The sequence below is a fragment of the Piliocolobus tephrosceles genome, chromosome 13, assembly GCF_002776525.5.
Source record: "Piliocolobus tephrosceles isolate RC106 chromosome 13, ASM277652v3, whole genome shotgun sequence".
Taxonomy (NCBI): domain Eukaryota; kingdom Metazoa; phylum Chordata; class Mammalia; order Primates; family Cercopithecidae; genus Piliocolobus; species Piliocolobus tephrosceles.
The window spans coordinates 57,159,242-57,181,257 of NC_045446.1; the positions used below are offsets into that span (position 1 = coordinate 57,159,242).

At 50.4% G+C, this 22,016-nt stretch overlaps 2 protein-coding genes across 11 annotated transcripts in view; one reads left to right on the top strand and one right to left on the bottom strand.

The window, feature by feature from the left end:
• The first annotated feature begins 555 nt into the window (after positions 1–555).
• LOC111524717 (NADH-cytochrome b5 reductase 2) lies at positions 556–13,279 on the top strand. 4 transcript variants are annotated; one of them, XM_023190015.3, is made up of 10 exons: positions 889–1,106; positions 1,919–2,062; positions 2,276–2,348; positions 5,070–5,176; positions 5,467–5,596; positions 6,238–6,321; positions 6,987–7,072; positions 8,221–8,320; positions 9,233–9,455; positions 11,994–13,279. In XM_023190015.3, exons 1-9 carry the CDS (start codon positions 1,086–1,088, stop codon positions 9,403–9,405), a joined length of 918 nt encoding a protein of 305 aa, XP_023045783.1. In that variant the 5' UTR covers positions 889–1,085; the 3' UTR covers positions 9,406–9,455; positions 11,994–13,279. The 4 variants fall into 4 exon arrangements, with proteins under 4 accessions (XP_023045782.1, XP_023045783.1, XP_023045785.1 ...); XM_023190017.3 differs by having other exon boundaries at positions 11,997–13,279; XM_023190014.2 differs by lacking the exon at positions 11,994–13,279 and having other exon boundaries at positions 556–1,106; positions 9,233–9,678.
• The window catches only part of PPFIBP2 (PPFIA binding protein 2), a 143,699-nt gene continuing 133,697 nt past the window's right edge, over positions 12,015–22,016 (bottom strand). For 5 of the 7 annotated variants that reach the window (XM_023190005.1, XM_023190007.1, XM_023190006.1 and 2 more), the window contains 7 exons: positions 20,627–20,777; positions 20,248–20,359; positions 19,924–20,012; positions 19,505–19,627; positions 18,221–18,346; positions 17,329–17,517; positions 15,416–16,150 (listed from right to left, as the gene is read on the bottom strand). In XM_023190005.1, coding sequence (XP_023045773.1) covers positions 15,956–16,150; positions 17,329–17,517; positions 18,221–18,346; positions 19,505–19,627; positions 19,924–20,012; positions 20,248–20,359; positions 20,627–20,777 — 985 coding nt within the window. In that variant the 3' untranslated portion in view covers positions 15,416–15,955. Of the gene's footprint in view, positions 12,441–13,675; positions 13,742–15,415; positions 16,151–17,328; positions 17,518–18,220; positions 18,347–19,504; positions 19,628–19,923; positions 20,013–20,247; positions 20,360–20,626; positions 20,778–22,016 lie in introns of those variants that run through there. The other 2 variants (XM_023190011.3, XR_002725850.3) reach the window with 2 other exon arrangements.

Sequence of the window (22,016 nt, forward strand, 5' to 3'; positions counted from 1 at the left end):
ATTGAACATGACTGGTGTCCTCATAAAAGGGGAAATTTGGACACAGGGGACACACATAGAGGGATGAAGATATGGAGATACAGGAAGAAGATGCCCCTTCTCCTAGCCCCTCTCCTACAAACCTAGGAGAGGCATGGAACGATCCCTCCCTCCCAGCCCTCAGAAGGAACCTACTCTGCCTACACCTTGGTTTTGGACTTCCAGCCCCCAGACCTGTGAGACAATACAATTTTGTTGTTTAAGCCGCTCAGTCTGTGGCACTTTGTTACAGCAGCCCTAGCAGAGTCAAACAGGTGGGGGGATCTGCTTCTGGGCGTCTCTGTTTCACACAGGTCCTGAGGCAAGAATTTGCCTTTGCCTGTAATCAAGGGTGAGCGGGCAGCGAAGGTTCCAAAATGCACCGTGAAGACCCTCTAACTGTGTCTACTGTTCTGCTCCCCTCCGATTGGCGCGGGGCCCTCGTCCTCCCTCTCCAACCAGCGAATGAATGAACGCATGAATACATGAGCCTTCAACTCGGCGACGCCCCTGCTTCGGCCCCACCCGGGAAACCCCCCCGCCCCGACCAGGCCCAGAGTAGGTGCCCAAGAGGCATACTGAATGAATATATTCACGCGTTCTTTGCAATTGCCTGAATTCTTCCTTCACCAGCATCCCCCTCCGCCCAGTTCCCCAGACGGCCTTCTCCAGCCTTGCCGAGTTTAAGTAAGCTGGGGGGTGCTCAATGTGGCAGCTCTGCGTGTGTAGGGAAGGGGCCAGGATGCAGAGAGGCAGCGCAGGACCGAGGACGCCCCGGCTCAGCGCCCCGCCAGCCTCAGGATCGAGCGCTGCCCTGGGGGCAGGGCTGACCCAGAGCCAGCGGCTCGCGAGTGAGAGCCCCCCGACCACGGCCCTTCTCGGGGAGCGGGCCAGCAGCCGAGGTCCCAGCCTGCGGGATCCGCCCGAGCCTCTGCCCTCCTGGGCGCGCGTGTCCGCGTCTCGGCCGGTTCCTCGTTGGCCAGGCGGAGCTGCAGGGCGGCGCCACGAGTCTGCCGGCCCGCTGGGGGAGCCGCGCTCCGGCCCCCGGCCAAACCCAGTTCGACGACATGTTGGGCGTCTCACTCCGGGTGGGTTCCGCGGCGGGGTGTATTTATGGAGTATTTAAGAAATATCTCTGTCGGGACGGCCGGAACGAAAGAGGCCGGAGGCCGGCTAAAGCCGGGAACGTCAGACCGGGCGGCGGGAGCCGGAGCCAGAGGCCGGGGAGCGGTCGTGGGCGGGACCACGAAGGGCTGGGAGCGGGGCGGGCCGGCTCGGATTCCGGAAGGCTTGGTGAGGGCTGAGACTCAGTGCCCGGGCGGGAGGAGAGAGAACTTTCCCCGTCAGGCTTGCGTTGGGAGAGGAGCAGCCGGCGATGTGGGGTAGGGACAGATGCGGGGAGGCTGGCCGAGTCTCTGGCAGTTGAGTTCCCAGGCCCCCCTCGCCCTGTCCAGGAGCGTGTTGGGGAGTCCCCGGGCTCTTAAGTCATGGGACACCTCTTAGAGCTACGCACCCTAGTTCTGTCTTTAGGGACTGGGCCCCTCATTCCGGATTGTGTGTTAGGGGTAATGTCCTCCACCTTCACCTCGAGGAAGGGACTTCCAGTGTCTGTAGCTAGGAGGGGCCTAGTGACCTGAGCACCCCAGGCCATGTGTGCGGCCCAGTCCAAGGGCCTGAAACATCCTTCCTGTGTGACCTGCAGCTGACCCCTCCCCTACCTTCTGGTCCGCCACAGGCTGTCCCAGCCGCCTTCTGTGTCACTACGGCTCTCTTTGTCTATTTCCTTCAGGCAGAGCTCAGCTTCTGTGCCTTTGGTGAGGGGAGGGTGTACTGCGCCCGAGAGCTGCCCTGTCCAGGGCGGGCAAGACCTGAGGTGCTCTGCTTACATTGTGTCTGCCAGGACCCGTCACTGCTCCTGACCATCACCGTCATTGGGGTCACTGTTCTCCTGTTGGTCCTGAAGAGCATGAACTCTAGGAAGAGAGAGCCTATCACCTTACAAGACCCTGAAGCCAAGTACCCGCTGCCCTTGATTGAGAAAGAGGTAATGGGGTCAGCCCTGTGGGTGTAAGGCAGTAAGTGGATGATGGCTGGGATGGCAGGGCAGCCAGTCATCTCATGGCCTCCAGTTCACTCCCTGCCGCCCTGTGTGCGTGTGCTGGGATAGCGCCAAACGGATCTCCTTTCCCAGGCATCTCACCTGCCCAACAAGGCTTCTAGAAAGCTGACAGAACCTGCCTATGTTTTGTTTTGTTAGAAAATCAGCCACAACACCCGGAGGTTCCGCTTTGAACTGCCTTCGCCTGACCATGTCTTAGGACTTCCTGTAGGTGAGCTGGGCTTGGGTCATCACCAGGACTGGGGCCTCTGGGGGCTAAGCCCTCCTCTCGGAACAGAAACACAGGTTTCCCACGTCCTGAGGTGTGGAAGATGCCCTCATGCTCCTCCTGAGCCTGTGTGCTCAGGGAGATAGGTGGATGGATGTGGGACAGAAAATTTATTTTCTTCATTATTCCAATTGGGCTGACACAAGAATGGTACCTCAGTGAGCATTGAAAAGAACTGAACCTAGAGCCAAAAGGCCTAAGATCTCATGGAAGGCTCCTTGCTGGGGAACTTTAGGGAAGTCCTTCAATCTCTCTGAGCCCCAGTCTATGAAATGGGATTTCCCAGGCCTGCCTGTCGACCTCACTTGGGTTGTTGTGAAAGTAGAGTGACTGATGGATATGAAAATTCAGAAACTGCAAAGTATTGTGCACCAGGGAGGGATGGGAGGAACCAATGGTCAGGGGAAAGGCCCAGAATGTGCAGGCAGGCAGGAGTGAGTCAGGTGTGCCCTGCCCCCACGGTCACTTAGATTCTCTGCAGGGGCCTCAGATCCACATAAGGAGGGGCCAGCCCTAGGAGTCCTAGAGTTGAGTTATCCCATTTCTAATCTGTAACACCACCAGATAGCTGAGTCAGTCTTAGTGCAGTAGAAAACTGCTAGAATCAGGGATTCAGAGAAGCTTTGTATAATTTGCTACTGCTGCTTGCCTGCCTGGTGGATCCTACTCCATGGCCTATTTGTCTTATATGCACAGGACAAAACCTTGATCTCAACTCCATCAGGGGGTGAGATTACACTCTAGCCAGCTGGCTGGGCCCCTGAGCCTCCTTGCTGCTCCCTCACTCCCTCTGTATGTATGCACGAGAGCTCAGTGTTGTGCGTGTGGTCTCCCAGCTCTCTGCTTGGCCTGTCAGGCCGGTCCTGTTGGCAGGAAGCCTAAAAGAATGAAAAACTTTGAGATACAGAATTTCTTAGAAACTGCCTTGACCCACTATCTCCTCAGCCTTGGCCTAGGCCGTGCCAAGTTAGTGGGACAAGGTAATGTAGAGGCTTCTGGGAGAGTCTAATGTGAAGCCTCAGAGTTCGCTGCTTTGTCCCAGGTCAGTGGAAGTGAAGCCAGTTAGAGATGGGGCCTGAAGGACCAGCCAGGGAGCCCCGTTTGCCCAGGGGACACCCTTGGGCCAGGCCTAAGTGGCTGCATATGAAGGAGCCTTTCCAGGTTTCCAGTTTCAGGTTCTCAGAAGGAAGCTAGGTGTCTCAGGCACTTACTCCTGCGTATCCCTGGTGCCCAGAGGGACCATGACCAGAGTCATTGAGCCTGTTCTGAGCCCAGAGTGTTGGCACCTCAAAGACTTGGCTCATCCCCTTGAATCAGCTTCAGGGAGCAACCCCTCTAGTGCCTACTCTGCCTCCTTTTTTCTCCTCCTGCCTCCTCCTCCTCCCTGCACCTTAGGTCTTGGTTTCTATCCATATTTCTGTTCCATCTTCCTTGTCTCTTGACTAATTTCCTGTATGTAGTCCACTCAGTTTCTGAGCGAGTAGAAACCGAGGGAGTAGAAACTGACTACATACAGGAAATTAGTCAAGGTTTAGGGTTAGGGTTAGGGTTAGGGTTACAAAACTTTATCTCTTGATTGCACTCCTGTCCCTGCCACTAATTGCCTTAGTAATTTGAGTCTCACATTTTGGATCCAACAGGTTGTAGCTGCCCAGTGTATCATCTGACAGTGGGATGTAGTCATGATCCATAGGTCTCCGGCCATACCTGGTTTATTGAATTCTACCCAGGAAGGGCAGAGTTACATGGTTTAAAACTTCACTGCTACTCCTCACAGGGCCATAGGCCAGGAAGACATGATATTGTTGCTTCATTTGCTCCATGGGTACCCAAATCCTAGGACCCTATAGTATCTATGAGCCCAGGCCTGCTCTGTGCCTAATACCAGGATACAGATGGAGTAGTTGTAATTTATTCACAGACCCCAGTGATACATCCAGTTTAGGAAGAAATTAGTCTGTGAAGGCCACATATTTTTCTTGAATAGACAAATACTCCTTCCTGTAATTTTTTTTTTTTTTTTTTTTTTTTTTTTTTTTTTTTGAGACAGGGTCTCATTCTGTCGTCCAGGCTGGAATGCAGTGGCACGGTCTCAGCTCACTGCAGCCTCGACCTCCTGGGCTCAGGTGATGCTCCCACCTCAGCCTCCCAAGTAGCTGAGACTACAGGTGTGCACCACCACACCTGGCTAATTTTTTGTATTTTTTTTGTAGAGATGGGGTTTCGCCATGTTGCCCAGGCTGGTCTCAAACTCCTGAGCTCGAGCAATCCACCCGCCTCTGGGCTGGGATTACAGGGGTGAGCTACCATGTCTGACCCCTTTCTGTAATTTTTAATACTCACCCTCCAACTTTAATGATCTTTTCCTGCTCCAAAAAGCAGTTATACTATGATCACAGGTGGGCAGACATATCATCCCTATTTTACAGATGAAGACACCAAAACCCAGAGAGGTGAAGTGACTTGCCTAGGGTAGCACAGTGAGGCAGAGCAGGCCTAGGATCCAGGCATCCCATATTGGGGCTCCTTCCCTGCTCTCTCCTTCCCGCCCCCCTTAACATTCTGCCCCAGTATTTGCTGCCTTCACCGAAGCTCAGTCCTTTATCCCTGGGCCTTATTTAAGCTAAGTATGCTTTGACTCAGTGCTTGATGCCTTTTCTATAGGTAACTATGTCCAGCTCTTGGCGAAAATTGATAATGAATTGGTGGTCAGGGCTTACACGCCTGTCTCCAGTGATGATGACAGAGGCTTTGTGGACCTAATTATAAAGGTAAAGAGTGCCCACCATATCTGGCTGCCTCGTGCTTTCAAGCCTATTGAGGGTGGTGGGGTGGAGGGGCAGTGCTTTTTCTCTGAGGGGACATATGCCCTAGACAGGGCTTTCCAGCAGTGAAGCTACAGTTAACCTTGAGGCAGCTTCATCTTCAGGGACTGCGTACAGCAATTGAGAGAGCAGAACATTTTCTCTGCAAAGCTTCCAGCAGGAAATGCATTTTCTGGTTGTTTGTGGCTGTGGCATTGTGTCCGGGAATGTGAAAGCAGTGCTGCCTTGCTTTTCAGATCTACTTCAAAAATGTACACCCCCAATATCCTGAAGGGGGCAAGATGACTCAGTATTTGGAGAACATGAAAATCGGGGACACCATCTTTTTTCGAGGGCCAAAGGGACGCTTGTTTTACCATGGGCCAGGTACTGGAGGGGTTCATACTGGGCTCCCAGCCGGGAGGAAGATTCCTTCAATGGTTCCATTGTTCTCGTACACGCCTCAGATTTGAGTCCCATGGGGTTGTCCTTAGTCTTTATTCATTCACACACAATGCATAATGACCACACTTGTTATACATTCACACACCCACTTCGTGAGGTTGTAAGCTTTTTTAAGGTGGGGGAATGATTCGGCGTTTCCTCGTCATTGTATCAATGTCTCCAGCACAATGCCTGATACATAAATGGTGCCTGCTAATACTGAAAAATGGATGGAGGAGTCCACGCTCCTTTGTTTACTCACATAGCCATTATTTACTCACTGGTTCACCTCTGTGAGTGAGAATGCTCTTTGAGTCTCTGTGTTAACTTCAGCTTGCCCCTCTTTTTCCTTAGAACCAAAGGTCCGGCGATTCCCTGAGCAGGCTCAGGCTCTATTCCCACTTTGTGCGCTGGGGCGCCAGAACTCGCTGAGGAGACGGCCCTGGCCTGCTTCAGCAGCTTAAAATGGTGCAGACAGTCCCTTAGTTGGAGCTGCCTCCTGGGAGTCCTAAGGAATGTCAGTGATCTTTTGCAGTCTCTTAGGCAAGAACTGCAGAGGTCATAAGCATTCTCTGTGTTTCCAGGGAATCTTGGAATCAGACCAGACCAGACGAGTGAGCCTAAAAAAAAACTGGCCCATCACCTGGGAATGATTGCTGGGGGCACAGGTAAGAGGCTTCTAGGGCCTCCATCCGGAGAATGAGCCCTGAGACCATTCTGACTTGGGAGTCATTTGATCCTCGAAGGGACAACATGAGCGATTTCACCCCCAGCTGTAGAAGGTGGGAATGATGCATCAGTGACAGGTCTTGAAACTGACCCTGTGTGCCCTGCTTCCCCTAACTAACATGGTGGTTGCTCAGGAGCCTTGTGGGGACCTCTCAGGTCAGGCTGGGGGCCAAGCCGGGCAGGCCCACCCATGCTGTCCCAGGAGCACCTGGATCCAGTTCAAGTCTGACTCTCCCCATTCCTTGAAAGTGACTGCCTGAAGGAAGAGAACAGTCTTTGAAGGAGACATACAATGTGCCAGGCACTGTAATAGGCACTCTTAAAGCTATCACATTTACCCGTCATTAATTGTTTGATGAATGAGGACACGGAAGAACTTAGAGTATTCTTTCCATCTTGCCATATGAAAATGAGAAAGACCTTCTGACTTACTGTTGCATTAGAAAGGAAAACCAAAATGAAGGGCTGTTTCCCACTTTTGAGTTTTGGGGACAGAAGTGAGAAAAGGATAACTGGGGCTGGGGGCAGGTAAGCTTGCTGCAGGTCAGGGACTGTGGGCTTCAGAGACAGGGAGAAAGCTGGCTGCCCACTCACTATGTTCCAGGCATCACACCCATGTTGCAGCTCATTCGCCACATCACCAAGGACCCCAGTGACAGCACCAGGATGTCCCTCATCTTTGCCAACCAGGTCAGTTCCTGCTGAGCTTGCAGTGGTAGGATGGAATGTTTGCTGAGCTGGGCTCTTGTTTTCATTTCTCCTCCATTGACTGAGCTCATGCTGCTTGGGTGCCTGTGACTGTGGGAGGGCTTAGTGGGATCAACAGGGCTGCTGGCAGCTGGAGAAGCTGAGTCTAGGCCTGCTTTTTGCATGTATTTAACTCTTTTGTGTCTCCTCAGCCAACCCTAAGCACTAAGCATTCCTTTTTTCCTTAATATGTATTGCTACATTTTTGCTAAGTGCAAAATCACAGATGTCCTCAGTAGACACTTCAGAAAATACAGAATATAAATATTTACTTATTTTTTAAATCTTTTTTCTGTATATGCTATATATGTATAATTTATATATGCATTTTTTTCACTCAGCATTACCACACAGGCATTTTCTTCTCTTTAAACTGCTTTATAAATATTTTCATCATAGTTTTTATCAAGTTGCACTATAATCTACTAACTTCTATATTCAGGCTGTTTTCAGTTATAAATAATATGGTGATGAATAATTGTGCCTACGCTTGATTACTTTTAGATTATTTTCTAAAACAGAATCCCAGAAGTGGAATGACTGGGATGAGAATCATGAAGATTCTGTGCAGGTCTTCTGTGCAGTATGTTTGAGCCTGTGACGGGTTATTTTTGGCTTTGGTTCCCTCTCCCCCAAATGAGGCTCCAGACTGTTTTCCTCTCCTTCACATATCCAGTGCTGTTCTATCACAGGACTTTCTGAGCCCATTACATTTCTTCCAGAAGATCCTGGGCCTGCACTGAGCTTGTTCCAGTTAGGTTTGCTGTGCTAGAACTCAGTGTAGATGTAGGAGGCAGGGCTGGAGCTCTGCGTGAAGCCATCCTGGCCAGTGCTTGGCAAAGGTCCTTGTAGCTGGAGGCAGTCACTACAGCTCCATGGGAACCTACATCCTACCACCAACTTCATCCACAAGACGAACGGTTTGATCTTCACGAGCAGCAGCAGAGCTCTTGTTTGCCCTGAAAGCTGGCAGCGAGCATTCCGGTTGGAGCGGCAGCAGCTTTGGCCAAGAGTATGCTGGCCAGTGTGGTCAGCCCGGGGAACAACAGGATGGCCCTGGAGGGGCTTTTTTAGTGTCGCTTCTTTTCTAGACAGAGGAGGATATATTGGTCAGAAAAGAGCTTGAAGAAATTGCCAGCACTCACCCAGACCAGTTCGACCTGTGGTACACCTTGGACAGGCCTCCTATTGGTATGATATCCAGTGCCCTCACCCACCGTGGGTCAGCACCAACCCTTGACCACTTTGAGGACTGGTCTCTGTTCCTTTGTTTTGTTTTTGTTTTATAGGGTCAGATGTGGGGGTGAAGCCTTGGGCTCTGGCTCCAGGTGGGAAATGTGAGAAACTGAGGGAGAGAGGATTTGGGATGGCCTGCTTTTCAGGACAATCAAACGCAGGTGCCTAATACCTCAGCAGCACCCCACACACTGCACTGAACATCAAAAGGGACACTGCCCCGTCCACTCTGAACACCCACCCACTCCACACACCATCACATACACATCTAATATGGGCACTGGCCCCTTCACCACTCACGCCTCTGCTTATGGCCACCACACCCCTCACCACCCACCTCGCCTGAACAGCAATCTTCACATGCTGAGCCCCCAGACAGCTGCTGCAGCCCAGGCAGCATCCCAGCAACCACTGTGCACAGAGCACCCCACAGGCGCACATCTCACACTGCGCCTAGCTGTACCTGCTTGTCATACAGCTTCGTGGTTGGCAGAGGGCGCTACCCGACTGAGCAATTCTGAGCAGTTCCACTAACACCAGGCCACACCCTGCCGGACAACTCCAGCTGGCCGTATTGATTCACACACCTCGGTATAACTCATTGTGTTCTCCTTCCTCATCAGTGCTGACAGCTGACAGCAGCGGGGCTTCGGGGTCCCTGCAGTGAGCCTGCGACCTGGGGTGACTGCTGCAGAGGGCTGTTTACTAGTTCCGAGGCTTTTTGCAGGGAGCAGTAGTACAGACTTCTAAGCCTTTGTAGAGCAGCTTGTCACCTCCTCCCTGGTTGAGGATGGGTGTATAGGCGGCCTGGGATCAGGAACTCCACCTGGCATCCCACGGCTTTCTCCTGCGTCTGCTTCATTTCAGGCTGGAAGTACAGCTCAGGCTTTGTTACTGCCGACATGATCAAGGAGCACCTTCCTCCTCCAGGGAAGTCCACGCTCATCCTGGTGTGTGGCCCACCACCCCTGATCCAGACGGCGGCTCACCCTAACCTGGAGAAGTTGGGTTATACCCAGGACATGATTTTCACCTACTAACACCTCCATGTGCTCAGGAAATTTGCATGTCCCTTTTCATCTGTTTCAGAGTAAGTTCAATTTCACCACGTTAAACTGGGATGTTTTCAAAAGTGCCTTGCCATGTACCCTCACGCAGACACTGGTTCTCTCTCTTTTGGGTGTGGGCCTAACAAGAAGGGCTTAAGGGGCTGGAGACTGGCTGCTGGGGCCTCCTAGCTTGGAGGCTGGAAAGAGCTCCATTTCAGTATCTTTCTCCATGGTTTTGTGAAATAAACGCAAGTACAAAGCAGATAGCCCGTGAAGTGTGGCTCTGTGGGGGACCTGCTAGGTAGTCAGAGGCCATGGCCTGGCCTGTGAGTTGGCTTCTGCATACCCATGGGGGTCAGAACTGTCAAATGTCGGGGCAATTCCCAAAAAACTCCAAGTGGGGTCACATCAACTCTCAAGAATCTCTCCATGGCACTGGGGGTCATGGTAGGAGTGGTTACACACAGAAACTTCTCAACTTTCAAAGTCAGATTCCAGAAACTGCCTTAAATCCTTTGTAGTATCGTGAAACCCAAACGATACAAGTGACCACGTGGCCCCCTGCGGTTCATGGCCAGGATGACACAGTGCTGCTCTGTTACCTGTGAGTGGGTAGAGCTGCTTCTGCCCTGCCTCACAGAAGTCTCATAACAAACCAGAGATTCTGTAGGGATTTTGTTCTCCAAATTATAGATGAGGAAACTGAGGCCTGGAGACTGTGTTCCCAGGTCATTCAACCAGTGGGTGGCAAAGCTGGCCTTAAAACTGGGCCAGTTTTATTCTAAGTTGTTCCCCTTTTCACAAAAACTGACATAATGGCGGCCACATTGGAACTTGGTGTCACTGGACTTGTTACTCAGTGTGCATGTGCGTGAGGGAGAGGGGAGGGGAGAGAGAGAACAGGGCTCTGGGGAGCTCTCTGAAGTACAGCTGTGTCCTACCCTCCGGTGGCCAAACACAGAGATGACCTCACAGAAGGTCTGTGGGGGTGGGAGGGAGGGGTGGCCAACCTCACCCATCCACCTGTTCAGTGTCTCCTTGGGGATCCTTCACTGTTTTCAAGGGAGATCCCACTCTGGCCACCCCTTCTCTCCAGGACGCACTCCAGGGTCTGGCTCCCAAGGCCTTTCTTGATTTGGCTCCTGCTGACTTTGTCAGATTTTCCTTTCCCTGGGCCCTCAACTCCTACCCCATTGTCTCGCCTAGTGGTTCTTCAGCTAAGGGTGATTTTGCTGCTCAGGGAACAGATAACAAAGTCCAAAGACATGTTGGTTGTCAACTAGAGAAGGGGTGCATCTACCGTTTATTGGCATCTAGAGGGTAGAGACCAAGGATGCTGCTAAACGTCTTAAAACCCACAGGAGAGCCTCCATCACAGAGTATTACGCAGCCCAAAGTGACAGCAGCACAGAGGCCAGGAAACCCTGCTTTAGCCTACCAACTTTTGGCAATTCCTAGGTTGTGCTGGGCTGTTTTCAAGTCTGTCTACCTGGAATGCCCTTCCCCTCTGGCATACCTGGGAAAATATGATCTATCTTTCCAAATTCATGTGTCACCTCTTCCATGGAACCTATTCAGACTCCTTCCCCAAACCCCCATTAAAAATGGTAACATGCGCTTTTAGGCTGCAGAAACTAATATTGGAGCATCTGTATCCTTTGGCAAAGTCTTGTTTGAAACTAGTCTGTACTCCACTAGACTGTAAGCGCCTTCAGGCAGGGACCTTGGCATTCACGCCTATATATCTAGCCCTGGCATGGAAGGCACTCAACACACACATGTGAAGGAGTGGGTGGACGGGGAGCTTAGGGGCATGGATCTCCTTGGCAATTGGAGGACTGTCTGTACAGAAACCAGCCCAGAGCAGGTGCTCCAAGTTTGTGGTGAGGACGGGTATGGTAAGATGACAAGAAACTTCAAGGTGAGCTGTGCTCTGGCTCGAGGGCAGACACGGCACCGTGGGAGAGCTGACCTGTAACTGGATCATGCGGGAAGGCTTCCTGAGAGATGGTCTCTTTGCCGTGCCTTGGGAGACAGGACTTTGCCTCATGAAGGGGACTAGGAGAAAAATGCATCTCCCAGTGAGGGAAGGGCCTGAGCAGACGCCTGGAGGGAGGAAAGACTGAAGAGTGGAGAGGAAACGGACATGTTTGGGAAGCTGGTGAGTTGAGGTGGAAACACGGAGCTTGAGGTGCCCAAGGGCCTTCCACTTGGGGGAGCTATTTAATCAGACATTATGCCTGAGCTGCTCCAAGGGCAAGGCCTGGGAGGCTGTGTGTCAGCTTGGGCGGAGGCAAAGGGCAGGGCGTGCGTGTGTTGGGGACGCCTCCGCTCCAAGCTGGCAGGTTGCACAGATACCCCTTGCAGATGACGAGAGATAGAGTCAGGCAGGGCTGTGGGAAAGGGGCCTCGTTGCTTTCCCCGCTCACACCCTAAACACCTGCCTTGCCTGGCCACAGTCCTGTGAATGGAAAAGTATGCTCCTGTGAAGCAGCCCCGGAGGGAGCTCCCGGTGATCATTTCACAAAACGCAGTCTCTACAGAACATTCAAAACCGTTTTTCGGAACTTTTTTTCCAGCAGGTTTTATTAACTAACAGCTCTCCTCCTCGCGTGTGAGAGCCTCCAGGATGTCACCAGGAATAGCATGAGCCATCTAGTCTGCGTGCTGATATCGCACTGCCCTCCCACAAAAGTGGTCTGCAGACCATGTATAAAAGTACAAGAGGTATGAAGCCTGCGGTGAAGAGCACAGCATGGTTGAAGACACGCGGACCCTAGGGCCACCCCTGGACACCTGTCCCACAGCTCTGCTTTGTGCCTGTCGGCACCCTGTCTGAGACACCCTGCCAGCCCAGACTGGGCTTGCAGAGAGGGCTGTGTGCCAGCTGCCCACAGAAGCAAAAGCTCCGGACCCCCACACATGCCTCCCTACGCTCTCGGCCATGAAGAAAGTCATCTCCAGTCATCAGAGTCGGGGGCAGGCAGGCGAGAGTCATTCAGCAGCTGGTCCTGGCTCAGCATTGTCTGAAAAGGACACAGCCGAAGGGTCAATTTAACAGAGTTTTGGTCCAGGCTGCCCTGCGGCAGCTGCATGGGAAGTAGAGGGCACTGGGTGAGGGCTGCATCTGACGCAGGTGAACTGTACAGTGTTTATAGTGTCCCAAGAAACCCTGAGTATTGGATCAGAATAAACAATACTATTAAGATAAAAATAAATTGTTCATCTTAGAAATAAATTTTCTATTTTCAGGCCACCAAAGGACTAGATCATAAGGGCAAGTGTGCTCAGATTCCTTTCATGGGTGGGCCAATAAATAAAAACGTTGAATAAAACGGATCCTGTTTGGAGTCAGGGAGACTTCCCTGTTTTGTCCTTGGATACAAGGAGAGTCGTGTGTCCCTGTCCCTGTCCTGTCTTCCCAATGGGCCTTGTTAGACAAGCAAAGTACAGTGACAGGGGCCTCGATGGGGACAGACACTACAGCCAACAGGCTCAGTGATGGGATGTCCAAGAACTAAAAGGCCTTGGGAGTTATGGGTCCTCAAAAGCAAATCCTGTGCTCTGTGGCTGCGCTCTGTGGCTGGCCTTTTCCTGCCGGCTCTAGTCTGCCTGTAAGCCTGGCAAGGAGGGTATCATTAGCCCTGCTTTACAGATAACTAGCCAAAGCTCAGGAGAGAATGACACCCCAGGTCACAGAGCTAGTGAAGTCAGAGCAGGGACTTGAGCCTCACTCCAAAACTGCTTTTTGAGGCCAAGCTTCTTCCCCATAATATAGTTTGTCCTTTCGGGCATGCCAGATGTGCTCACAAGGCTGTCAACACTTTGTGATACCCACAAAGTCAGAGGCACGATAGGAAATGCATTTGTCTCCGGGCAGAGGGTGGAAGTGTCCACGAGGACAGGATGCAGCCTGGGCTCTGGGCTGATGAGACAGATGATCCAGAGTTGCTGAGCATTCTTGTTTCCTCATCTCTAAGCCTGGGAAGAGGACCTGAGATCTAGTGTGCTTTAGCTGGCTTTGGCTAACAGCCCATGAGCCTCCCCAATGCCCTTAAGGGCTCAAGGTCCAGTAACAGGCCAACAGAGAAGGCCCCTGGGCTGCTTTCTGCCTCGGGGCTGGCTCAGGCTCAGGCTCAGGCTGTGACCCCAGCACTGAGCACCATTCTTTGCTGTTCTCCAGGCCTTGTGCACTACCACACCAAACTCACTGGGCCTCCCTGGCACCAGTCTGACTGTGGGGAGAGGGTCAGAGTCCTACCGTAAGGCGGTGAATGTCTTGGGAGAGGAGCCCTATTTGCGTCACGGTACCTTCCGAAGGTGCCATCTGTAAAATGGGCAGCAGCCTGGTCAGCACACATGGACGCAGCTCGTGATTCACAGAAATGGCATGCAAGTCCTGTCATACTCAAGCCTGGCTTCTCCAGAGCATGCTTCCCTGGAGGGATGGGCAAGGAGGGCGCCAGGCCCTGAGGAGTGACAGGTGGGTGGAGCACATGCTGCTTCTGTTTCCTGGGGAAAGGCATCAATGTCCCACACTGCATGCATACCTCTCCTGGGGCCCCACTGGGAACTGGCATTCAGGGTACACAGAGGCAGGACACAGGCTTGTCAGAAGCAGCCCTTCTGCATGTGTTCAATGTTCCAGCTATTTCCAGGAGCAGAGAGCAGTAGCAATGAAGGCCTTCAGGATGCTAAACAGACTCACACTAACCAGGCAACAGGAGCTCAGACGCCAATGCCCTGACATAGGTAGGCATCCTTCCTCACTACTCAAGAGCCTCCCGCCTGCCCCTCCTTCTCAGGTAATGCTGGTCTCTTCCTTCTTCCCTAAACCTACTTAGACACTGTAGATTTGGAAACCTCCTCTGTAAATTTGGAGGGCACCAAGTGTAACCCCTCCCTTGTTTTATAGGTAGAAAAACTGAAGCCCACAAAGGGAACAGGACTTACTTGAGGGTGCAGAGAATCAGTGGCAAAACAGTTCCATGCAGGTTTTGAAAACAGGCACATGCAGGAGATCCCTGTACTGTGACATAAGCAGCAAGGGACAAAGCCTGCCCTGACTGGCTCTACAACTCCAATGGCCAGGCGTCAGCCTGAATGAGCACTTCTCATCCAGCGGACCTGGGTACCAGGATCTAACAGCAGCATTGCCAGCTGGCAAGCTTGTCCCGACATCTCTCACCTCCCAGAAGGCAGTGGCCTGTGGCAACAGACCATGCCTGAGGCTGCTGGCAGTTTAAGAAGCGAATCTTAGCATAGCCTCCATCTGGGACAGAATCAGAGTGCCACAATAGAATGGGGTCATCAGGCCACGCCCAGGTCATCAGATGGCGGTGATGTGGTGGTACTCTTCTGCGATGAGGCCCAGGGGATTGAGGGGAGCCAAACGTTGCCTGGGGCAAACTAAAGTCTCTTGACCAGGAGCCCAGACTGGCAAGGCACGTCTCTCCCTCAGTCCCAGCCAGACAAGGCCCATCTGGAGAAGCCATTATCAGTCAGTCAGTCTCTAAATCAAGGGGACAGATCGCTTTCAGTTTTGCCAGCAGACAAACCAGCCCCCACCATGGTTATGAGCCTGGCTAAGTCGGTAATAGAGAAGCCAGCAAAACACATGAAAGAACAGAGAGTCTTTCCAGCAAAGTGCCCTTCTTATCTCCCCACTATCCCCTTCACTGGAGGGGCTCATGCCACTAAAACCAATCAGCTTTGAGGTCTGCACGACAGATGTGCCGTATGGTCAGGACGTGCATGAGACACGAAGCCCCCTCTGCTTCACAGAGGGAAGCAAATTCTGGAGCAGTGAGGCCACAGACCTCCTCTGAAGGCTATGGGAGGGGGTCCCGCCTTGTTCTACCTCCCAGTGAATCCTGAGCCTGCACCTGGCTGAGCATCAGGCTCAGTGCCATCGGCTCTTCAGCTCTGCGATTGGTAGGACTCCATTTCCAGCTACCCTCAGCTCTCTTTCCCCAACAAAGTTAAAGATATGTTGCACTGCTTGCTTTCCACATAAATATTGCTTTTATTACAAGAAAGAAGAGACCACCTCTGAAGTAAGGCACAACACAATTCCACTGTCACTGTGGCAGAAGTCCCTGTTGCTCATCCCTTTGGTCTCAGCCAAGACTGTGGCCCATGGGCCTAAGGCACTTGAGCTTTTCCCTCAACTGAAGCATAGAGGGTGCCTGAGAGCTGAGCCTTGTGGGAGTGTCCATGGTCTCTGGACCTGCATCGAAGTTCATGTGTTTCCACTGGTGCTGAAGATGAACATCAAGACTTACTAGAAATGTAAAGGTGTCTTTAAGTGTCTTTCCTCCTGAGTCCACATTTGACAATGGTCCCCAAAGCCTGGCCCCTTAGAGATGCAGCTCCAGATCCTGGCCACCCTCAGAGTTCAAAGAGATACTGGCCCAGGGGTACACACTTGCTGGAATGTTCTCTGCGAGTCATGCACATGTGCAGGGGTGAGGTGCAGTTATATGGTGACACAGTGTTACTGTGAGCTCTCGGGGTGCACAGAGGGCAGGTGACAAGGGCATCAGCTAATCTGTCCCACCTGGTCCAGCCCATCCAGTTCAGGGGCATCAAGGGGGCTGAGGCCCCGGTAGCCACTGTAGACCCTGTGACTGTCACTGACACCGTCACTAGGCTCCATTGGGCAAATGTAGTCCGTCGATTCATCAAACTTCTTTTTTCTTATGTTTCCAAAGTGTGAAAATCCTAGTTTCCTTGGCTAAAACACAGCAAATGTAAGATTATGAGAAGGCAATCAGGGCAGTGTACAGGTATGACTGACAATATAATTAAAATTTAAGAGCAGGCCCGCAAGGAGAGGAATGATGTAAACTGCTCCTAGAAAGATTCTGAACAAAACAGAGCTCTTGTAAGCAATTTATATGCTGCAGAAAGGCCAACAGGTAAATATCTTGAACAATAAGAGCTGCCCCTCCAAAACTATGCCTGAAACTCATGCCTGGCTGCCCCACCAAAGTGACTTTCTTATTTCCATCGATGAACTGGGAGTTCCTTTAGAATGTACTTGAGGTCTGCACTTGAGGCGAAGCATAGAGAACTTGCCTCAGCACAGCTACTGGCACCCCAACCCTTTCCCATCTGAGCACCTGGCACCATCTAAAGGCATGTAGGATAGCCCCAGGTTGCTCCCTGCCCTAGCTTCACACAGCACTGTTTCTGCTTGACTCCCCCAGACATACTTCCTGTCCTGCTCCCTTGGGGAACGAGGTCTATGCCTGAGTTATAGCTGGGCATGAAGCCTCAACACTACCAGGGATAGGACCAGCCTGGCCTCCAGAGGTTGCCCGTGGGTCTTGAGTCTGGGAAGAATGTGGTTTGAGGATGCTGTGGCTCAGGCAAGTCTAAAGGGCTTTGTGGGATTCTGGGAGCCCCAGTGAGTAGTGTTGGTGCTTGGAAGACCTTGGGACCTCTGGGTATCTGTGTGCTGGCCATGTCACAAAACAAGACAAATGGAACTAGCTTCCAATGGGAACACTTCCTATGTCAGCAGGACAGCTTTGGCCAAGATCCCACGGCACCGTGGCACGCAGGCAGGCCTGACCGAAGGAAAGCCAGACTCGGAGCACTTCCGCTCTGCAAGATGAGTCACGGCAGCAATGGGGTAGGGGGTGAGCTCTCAGTCACCTGAGGATAGGTGCTTCCTGAACATATTTTCTAGGTAAAGAAACCTGCACTGTCTTCCTTGGACTCAAAACTGGTGGAGAACTGGCTTAACAAAGACTGGCCTAACAGACCACAAGACCACAGCAGAAGCTGCAAGATCCTCCTTGTCCAGGCTGCGCATGCTGCTCTGGCTGTGGGCATCGAGCCAGGTGCTGTGCTGCCTGAGAGCCAGGAGGCAGCCCAGGGCCCACTCGGAAAGGGTCTGCAACTCACCCGGACTTTGGCTGTGGTGGTCAGTGGTGTGTAAGCTGGTGAGGCCATCTTCTCTCGCTTTTCCTGTTCAGCCTCTGGACCAATCAGGGCATTGAACTTGGTGGTCAGGTGGCGCCTGAGGAGCGTCTTTTGTGGGGGGATATTGAGAAGCATAGCCAGGGTGTCCCCAGTGAAGCGCGGCTCCAGGATCTAAGAAGGAACCAGAGACAAACCTGGCCAGGAGCAAATACAAATGGCTCGAGGGGAGGATGCCGAGAGATTGGCCTGTTGGGCTGGGGGTGCCTCCAGCGCAGCGGCAGGAGCTCAGTCACTTGTTCTGAGTCCCACTCCTCTCACTGGCTGGCACAGGGCCTGACTCTGAGCACACACTAGCACATTTGCTGACTGACCACCTTGTGTTCACAGAGCAACAGAGAACTGGGACCTCTCTGGTAAGGCTATCTCTCAGGATCTCCTCTGGATGACATCCAAGCCACCACACCTCCTCATTTCCCCTCTGGCTTTGTCACTGACAGATCTGAGTAGTGATAAGGATCATATTGCAGCAAGTGGGAAGCTGCATTTTTATGGCTTCCCCGTCCCTTCCCCAGCCCCACTGTTCCCTCAGGGACAGGCAGACCTGCCTTGTAAGCGTTGGTCTTCATGCAACCCATTGACCTAGAATCCTCAGGTCTCATGCCAAGGAGGTGCTGCCAGAAGGCATCTTGCTTCCCTGAGGTATATTAATTCTCAAGGACAAGTTATCAAAATACTTTGAGATGTCAAATTATGCAAGAGCTTCAGATGAAGTACCTATTATTTTTGTTAGATTTTATGTCTTGTCCTTAATAAATAAGTTTCTGAATATCCCATTTGCACCAAGGCAGGTGGGCTAGGCCAGAGAGCCACTCACAATGAGGCCTCCATGGACTCCACTCCCTCGAAGATTGGGTGCATACTCTGCCAGGTCCACAGATCGCAACCACTCCATCACTCTGTGGTTGGACCACTGTACAACTTCTGAAGGAGAAAGGTTACTCTGTCAGAGGGAGGAAAGTGAGGAAGTTAGGCTTAATAGGTCCCACCATAGTCCTCTGTGGAGTCAGCCCCTGTAAGTTGCCCTGCCCCAGATGCATCACAACAATAGAAGACCCTCAAGCTTAGTGACCCACCCCATCTGCCAGAGCACCAGCCTCCCCAATTTCCAGGAAACAGAGCTCCCACTGAATCTTGCAAGATCTTCCACACTGAGATATCTGAATCCAGAATTCTGTTGCTCCCTCATGTTCTGGCTAACTTGGAGACAAATAAATGAGGACATTATAGTTATTCTTTCAGTGATTCAACAGAACTTTAAAGATGACTGTCAATTACAATCCAAGTGGTTTATAGATGAAAGATCTCCCTGGCATGGCCAACAATTTTAGGAGAGCGCACCTTAAGATACTTATTCCTAAGTGCTCTCACCTAGCACTGTGGTCTTAAAAATGACATATACAAGACATTCAAAACATGTCGGTTGAATAAGAAGAAAATAGGAGATAGATGGCAAAGGTAGCAGCCTAGGAAGCTGAGTTAATTTTACATCAAGGTTAGACCTAGTTCCCAGGAACAGAGGAGATAGGATGTGACTGACAATCTTCAGTTTGAGGGTCCACCAAGAACTCCAAAGTTCATGGAACATAATCAGTTATTTCTTCATGACTTGGGGTGCTGTCATTTTCCTGTACTGTTTCTTCTGTAGCAAGACTGCTCATGGATCCCTTGTACCTGGGCCTGGAAGTCAGTTAATTTTGGATCTACAAGTAGGGATACCTATTCTGAAAGGTCTAGCTTCTATGGGCTCCTCTTCCCCCTCCTCTGTCTCTTCTCTTCTACTGTGACACCCATCTTTCCATTTTTTCTTTCTGTCTCCCTCTCCTTTGCACCATATACTCATCTCCCTTAATCACTATGATGACTTTATAGCACGTGTCTCCCCAGTAGAGGGTGGGAGCTTAGAGGTCTATGGCTACTGTGAGACACAAAGTACAGGTAACGGGTGTTTGGGGCACCAGGAAGCACAAGCAAACAAAAGAATCCCAGGCACCATGATCTGAAAAACAGTGCTTTTATGATGTCATTCTTGTTTGCTCATGGTCGATGTTTCAGAGGTCCTGGTTCAGGGCTACCTGGAGAGATACTATTGTGGTCTCACCTCATCAGCTGGCCGCCGGTGCAGGCAGTGGGGGTTGAACTTGTTGACATGCAGCACGTGAATGGCACATTTGATGCTGAGATGATGTAGTTGGCTGGTGACTTTTAAGAAGAGTAAATCATTCTGAAAGAGGAAAGTTTGGTTGATAAACCAGAGTTTCCAAAGTGACAAAAGACCTCTGATGTCCCTTACGAGACCAAACATAGACAAGTCAACCACATCTCAGGAAGGTGCACGCGGAGACACCAATAGCTTATCACAGTGGTTTGTACTCTGCTACTTGGGACCTCTTTTGTGACAAATGATACTATTTCAAGGCCTTAAGAATATATGGAATCAAGTTTAAAATGACCACTATGGGTAGATGTGAGCTGAGTGCTCACAGGGACAACTGAAATATTGAAAGAAAAACTCCTCACCACAGTTAGGTATTGCAGCATTCGTCCGTCAACTCTAGATTCATGAAACTGGTCTTTGTACTGGGGTAAGCCAATATCATCAAGCCACCCTACAAATACAAAAACCCCAGATGTGTCAGGATTCATGAGAATCAGAGAATGTAGATGCCAAAAAAAGGGGAGCAAATTATATTTTGAGGTTCATGTTATTCCCCCAAAAGTTTAGTAATTCCTCTGCCTTTTACAAGGAGACAGCTGTCCTTGAGGTACTCATTTAAAAGGGAAATTCTTTCTACCCTTAGTTGCTGCCAGAGACATACTTAATATATATATGCCTGTCCTTACGTGTCACCCAAATGTGGTCTAGCAGTGCAGATTTCTCCTCCTGTTTGGTGTTGATGGCTTTCACTGCTAAAACAAGCTTCTTCCTGTGGAGAGGGTGCTTAATTCCTAGCTCCTGAAATTAAAAGATGAAGACCACATGTGAAATTTTGGCAGGCAATTTGGTCCTCAGAGAAAGCTGTGTGTGGGTGGAGATGCTCTGAGAGTATAGCAGTGGATCTCCGCACCGTGCCCTGGGATGCCAACGTGCAGCTACAGAGGGACTATCACCCTCCTTCATCCATCCTCCTGTGTGTGTGTGACAGGAGTGGTGGACCCTGCCCTCCCCATGCATTGGTTTGGGGAGAAATGGGCGCCTCCTCTCCCCAAGCTCAGCCCTTACCTTTTCCATGTCCTGAGGGGTGGCTGTCAATAAAGTGTGGCCAGAAGATACCCACTGCCTGGCAAAGATCACATACTGAGCCAGGCCAAAGTCCTCCAGCCACGCACACACACGCTCTGTGCTCCACTGGGCAAAGGGGGCATTGGCGTCACTGGGAAGCAGGAAAACAGCATATTCCTGTTAGTGGGAGAGCCTGAGGTTCTGAATCTAATCATGTCTCACAAACAAAACAAAACCAAAAACCTGTTTTTTAACAAACAACTTCCATCATGAGATTCTGTTGAACAAAATTCCACTACAACACACTCATAGGAGGAAGACCCTAGAGTTTTCTTAATAACACAAGATCTGAATTTCAAACTCAGGCTACTTAGAGAATGGGGCAGCCTGTATGACCCTCCTGAGATCATGTTCACATGTCCTGGGTGCACATACACACATATACATGACACAAGCCCAGAGCTGTGGCCTCATTAGGCGGAATCATCTTTTTAGGAAAATGTTTAGAAAATTGTTTTCTTAGTATTTAGGAGGGTCAGTTCTCTTAACATAAAAAAAAAAAAACCAAAAAGAAAAACACACACCAAAAACTAAAAGCAAAAACTTTCCAATCAACAACAGCTAACACATTACTTATTAACAAAACAAGAGGAACATTCACATTAAAGTCAATAAAAGGACAATATGTTTTTTATCAGTGCTAACAACACTGGACTGAGAGTCGTAGCCAGTATTAGAGATAAATAAGAACAAGAAGTATAGCTATTAGGCAGAAATAAAGCTATTCTTTACAGATGACAGGACTGCCCATTTAGAAAACCCAAGAAAAGCTCAGTAAGATGGCCAGTTATGAAATGCACATATAAACATATGTAACATATATGTTACAATACAAAGATCAACAATTTTCTAATACCATCAATGCACAGATACTAATGCTGTTAAAACAATTTAAAAATCCCACTCATAGCAACCAACATTATAAAACATCTAGGAATTGCCTTAACAAGAGATGTTTGGCCTTGTGTGATGATGTGTAGGGATTGCGGGGGTGGGGAGAGGTGTTGACTACAACAGTCAACTGAGTAACATAAAAAAGGACATGAATAAATGAAAAGCTAGATTATGTTCCTAGACAGGATGACTGGGTTTTATAAAGCCATCAATTCTTAAAGACATCCATTTTTCATTTAAAGTGTGAATATAATAGCACACTAAAAATACCAATAGAGTCATTTTTTTAGGAGGGGATTCGACAGAGCAACTTTATGTTCATAAATGAGGATTTATAGAATATTGAAGATTAGATATTCCTTCAAAGACCAGAAAGATTCCTTCAAAGTAGCCCTAACATACTAGATTAAAACACTTTTTTTTTTTTTTTTTTTTG

What these genes read in the sequence shown, in the direction of transcription:
- LOC111524717 (XM_023190014.2), top strand. Translation starts at nt 1,086, where the DNA reads ATGTTGGGCGTCTCACTCCGG. An exon ending in TGTCTTAGGACTTCCTGTAG is followed by an intron (nt 2,349 to 5,069) that starts GTGAGCTGGGCT and finishes CCTTTTCTATAG; the next exon opens with GTAACTATGTCCAGCTCTTG. An exon ending in TTGTGGACCTAATTATAAAG is followed by an intron (nt 5,177 to 5,466) that starts GTAAAGAGTGCC and finishes CTTGCTTTTCAG; the next exon opens with ATCTACTTCAAAAATGTACA.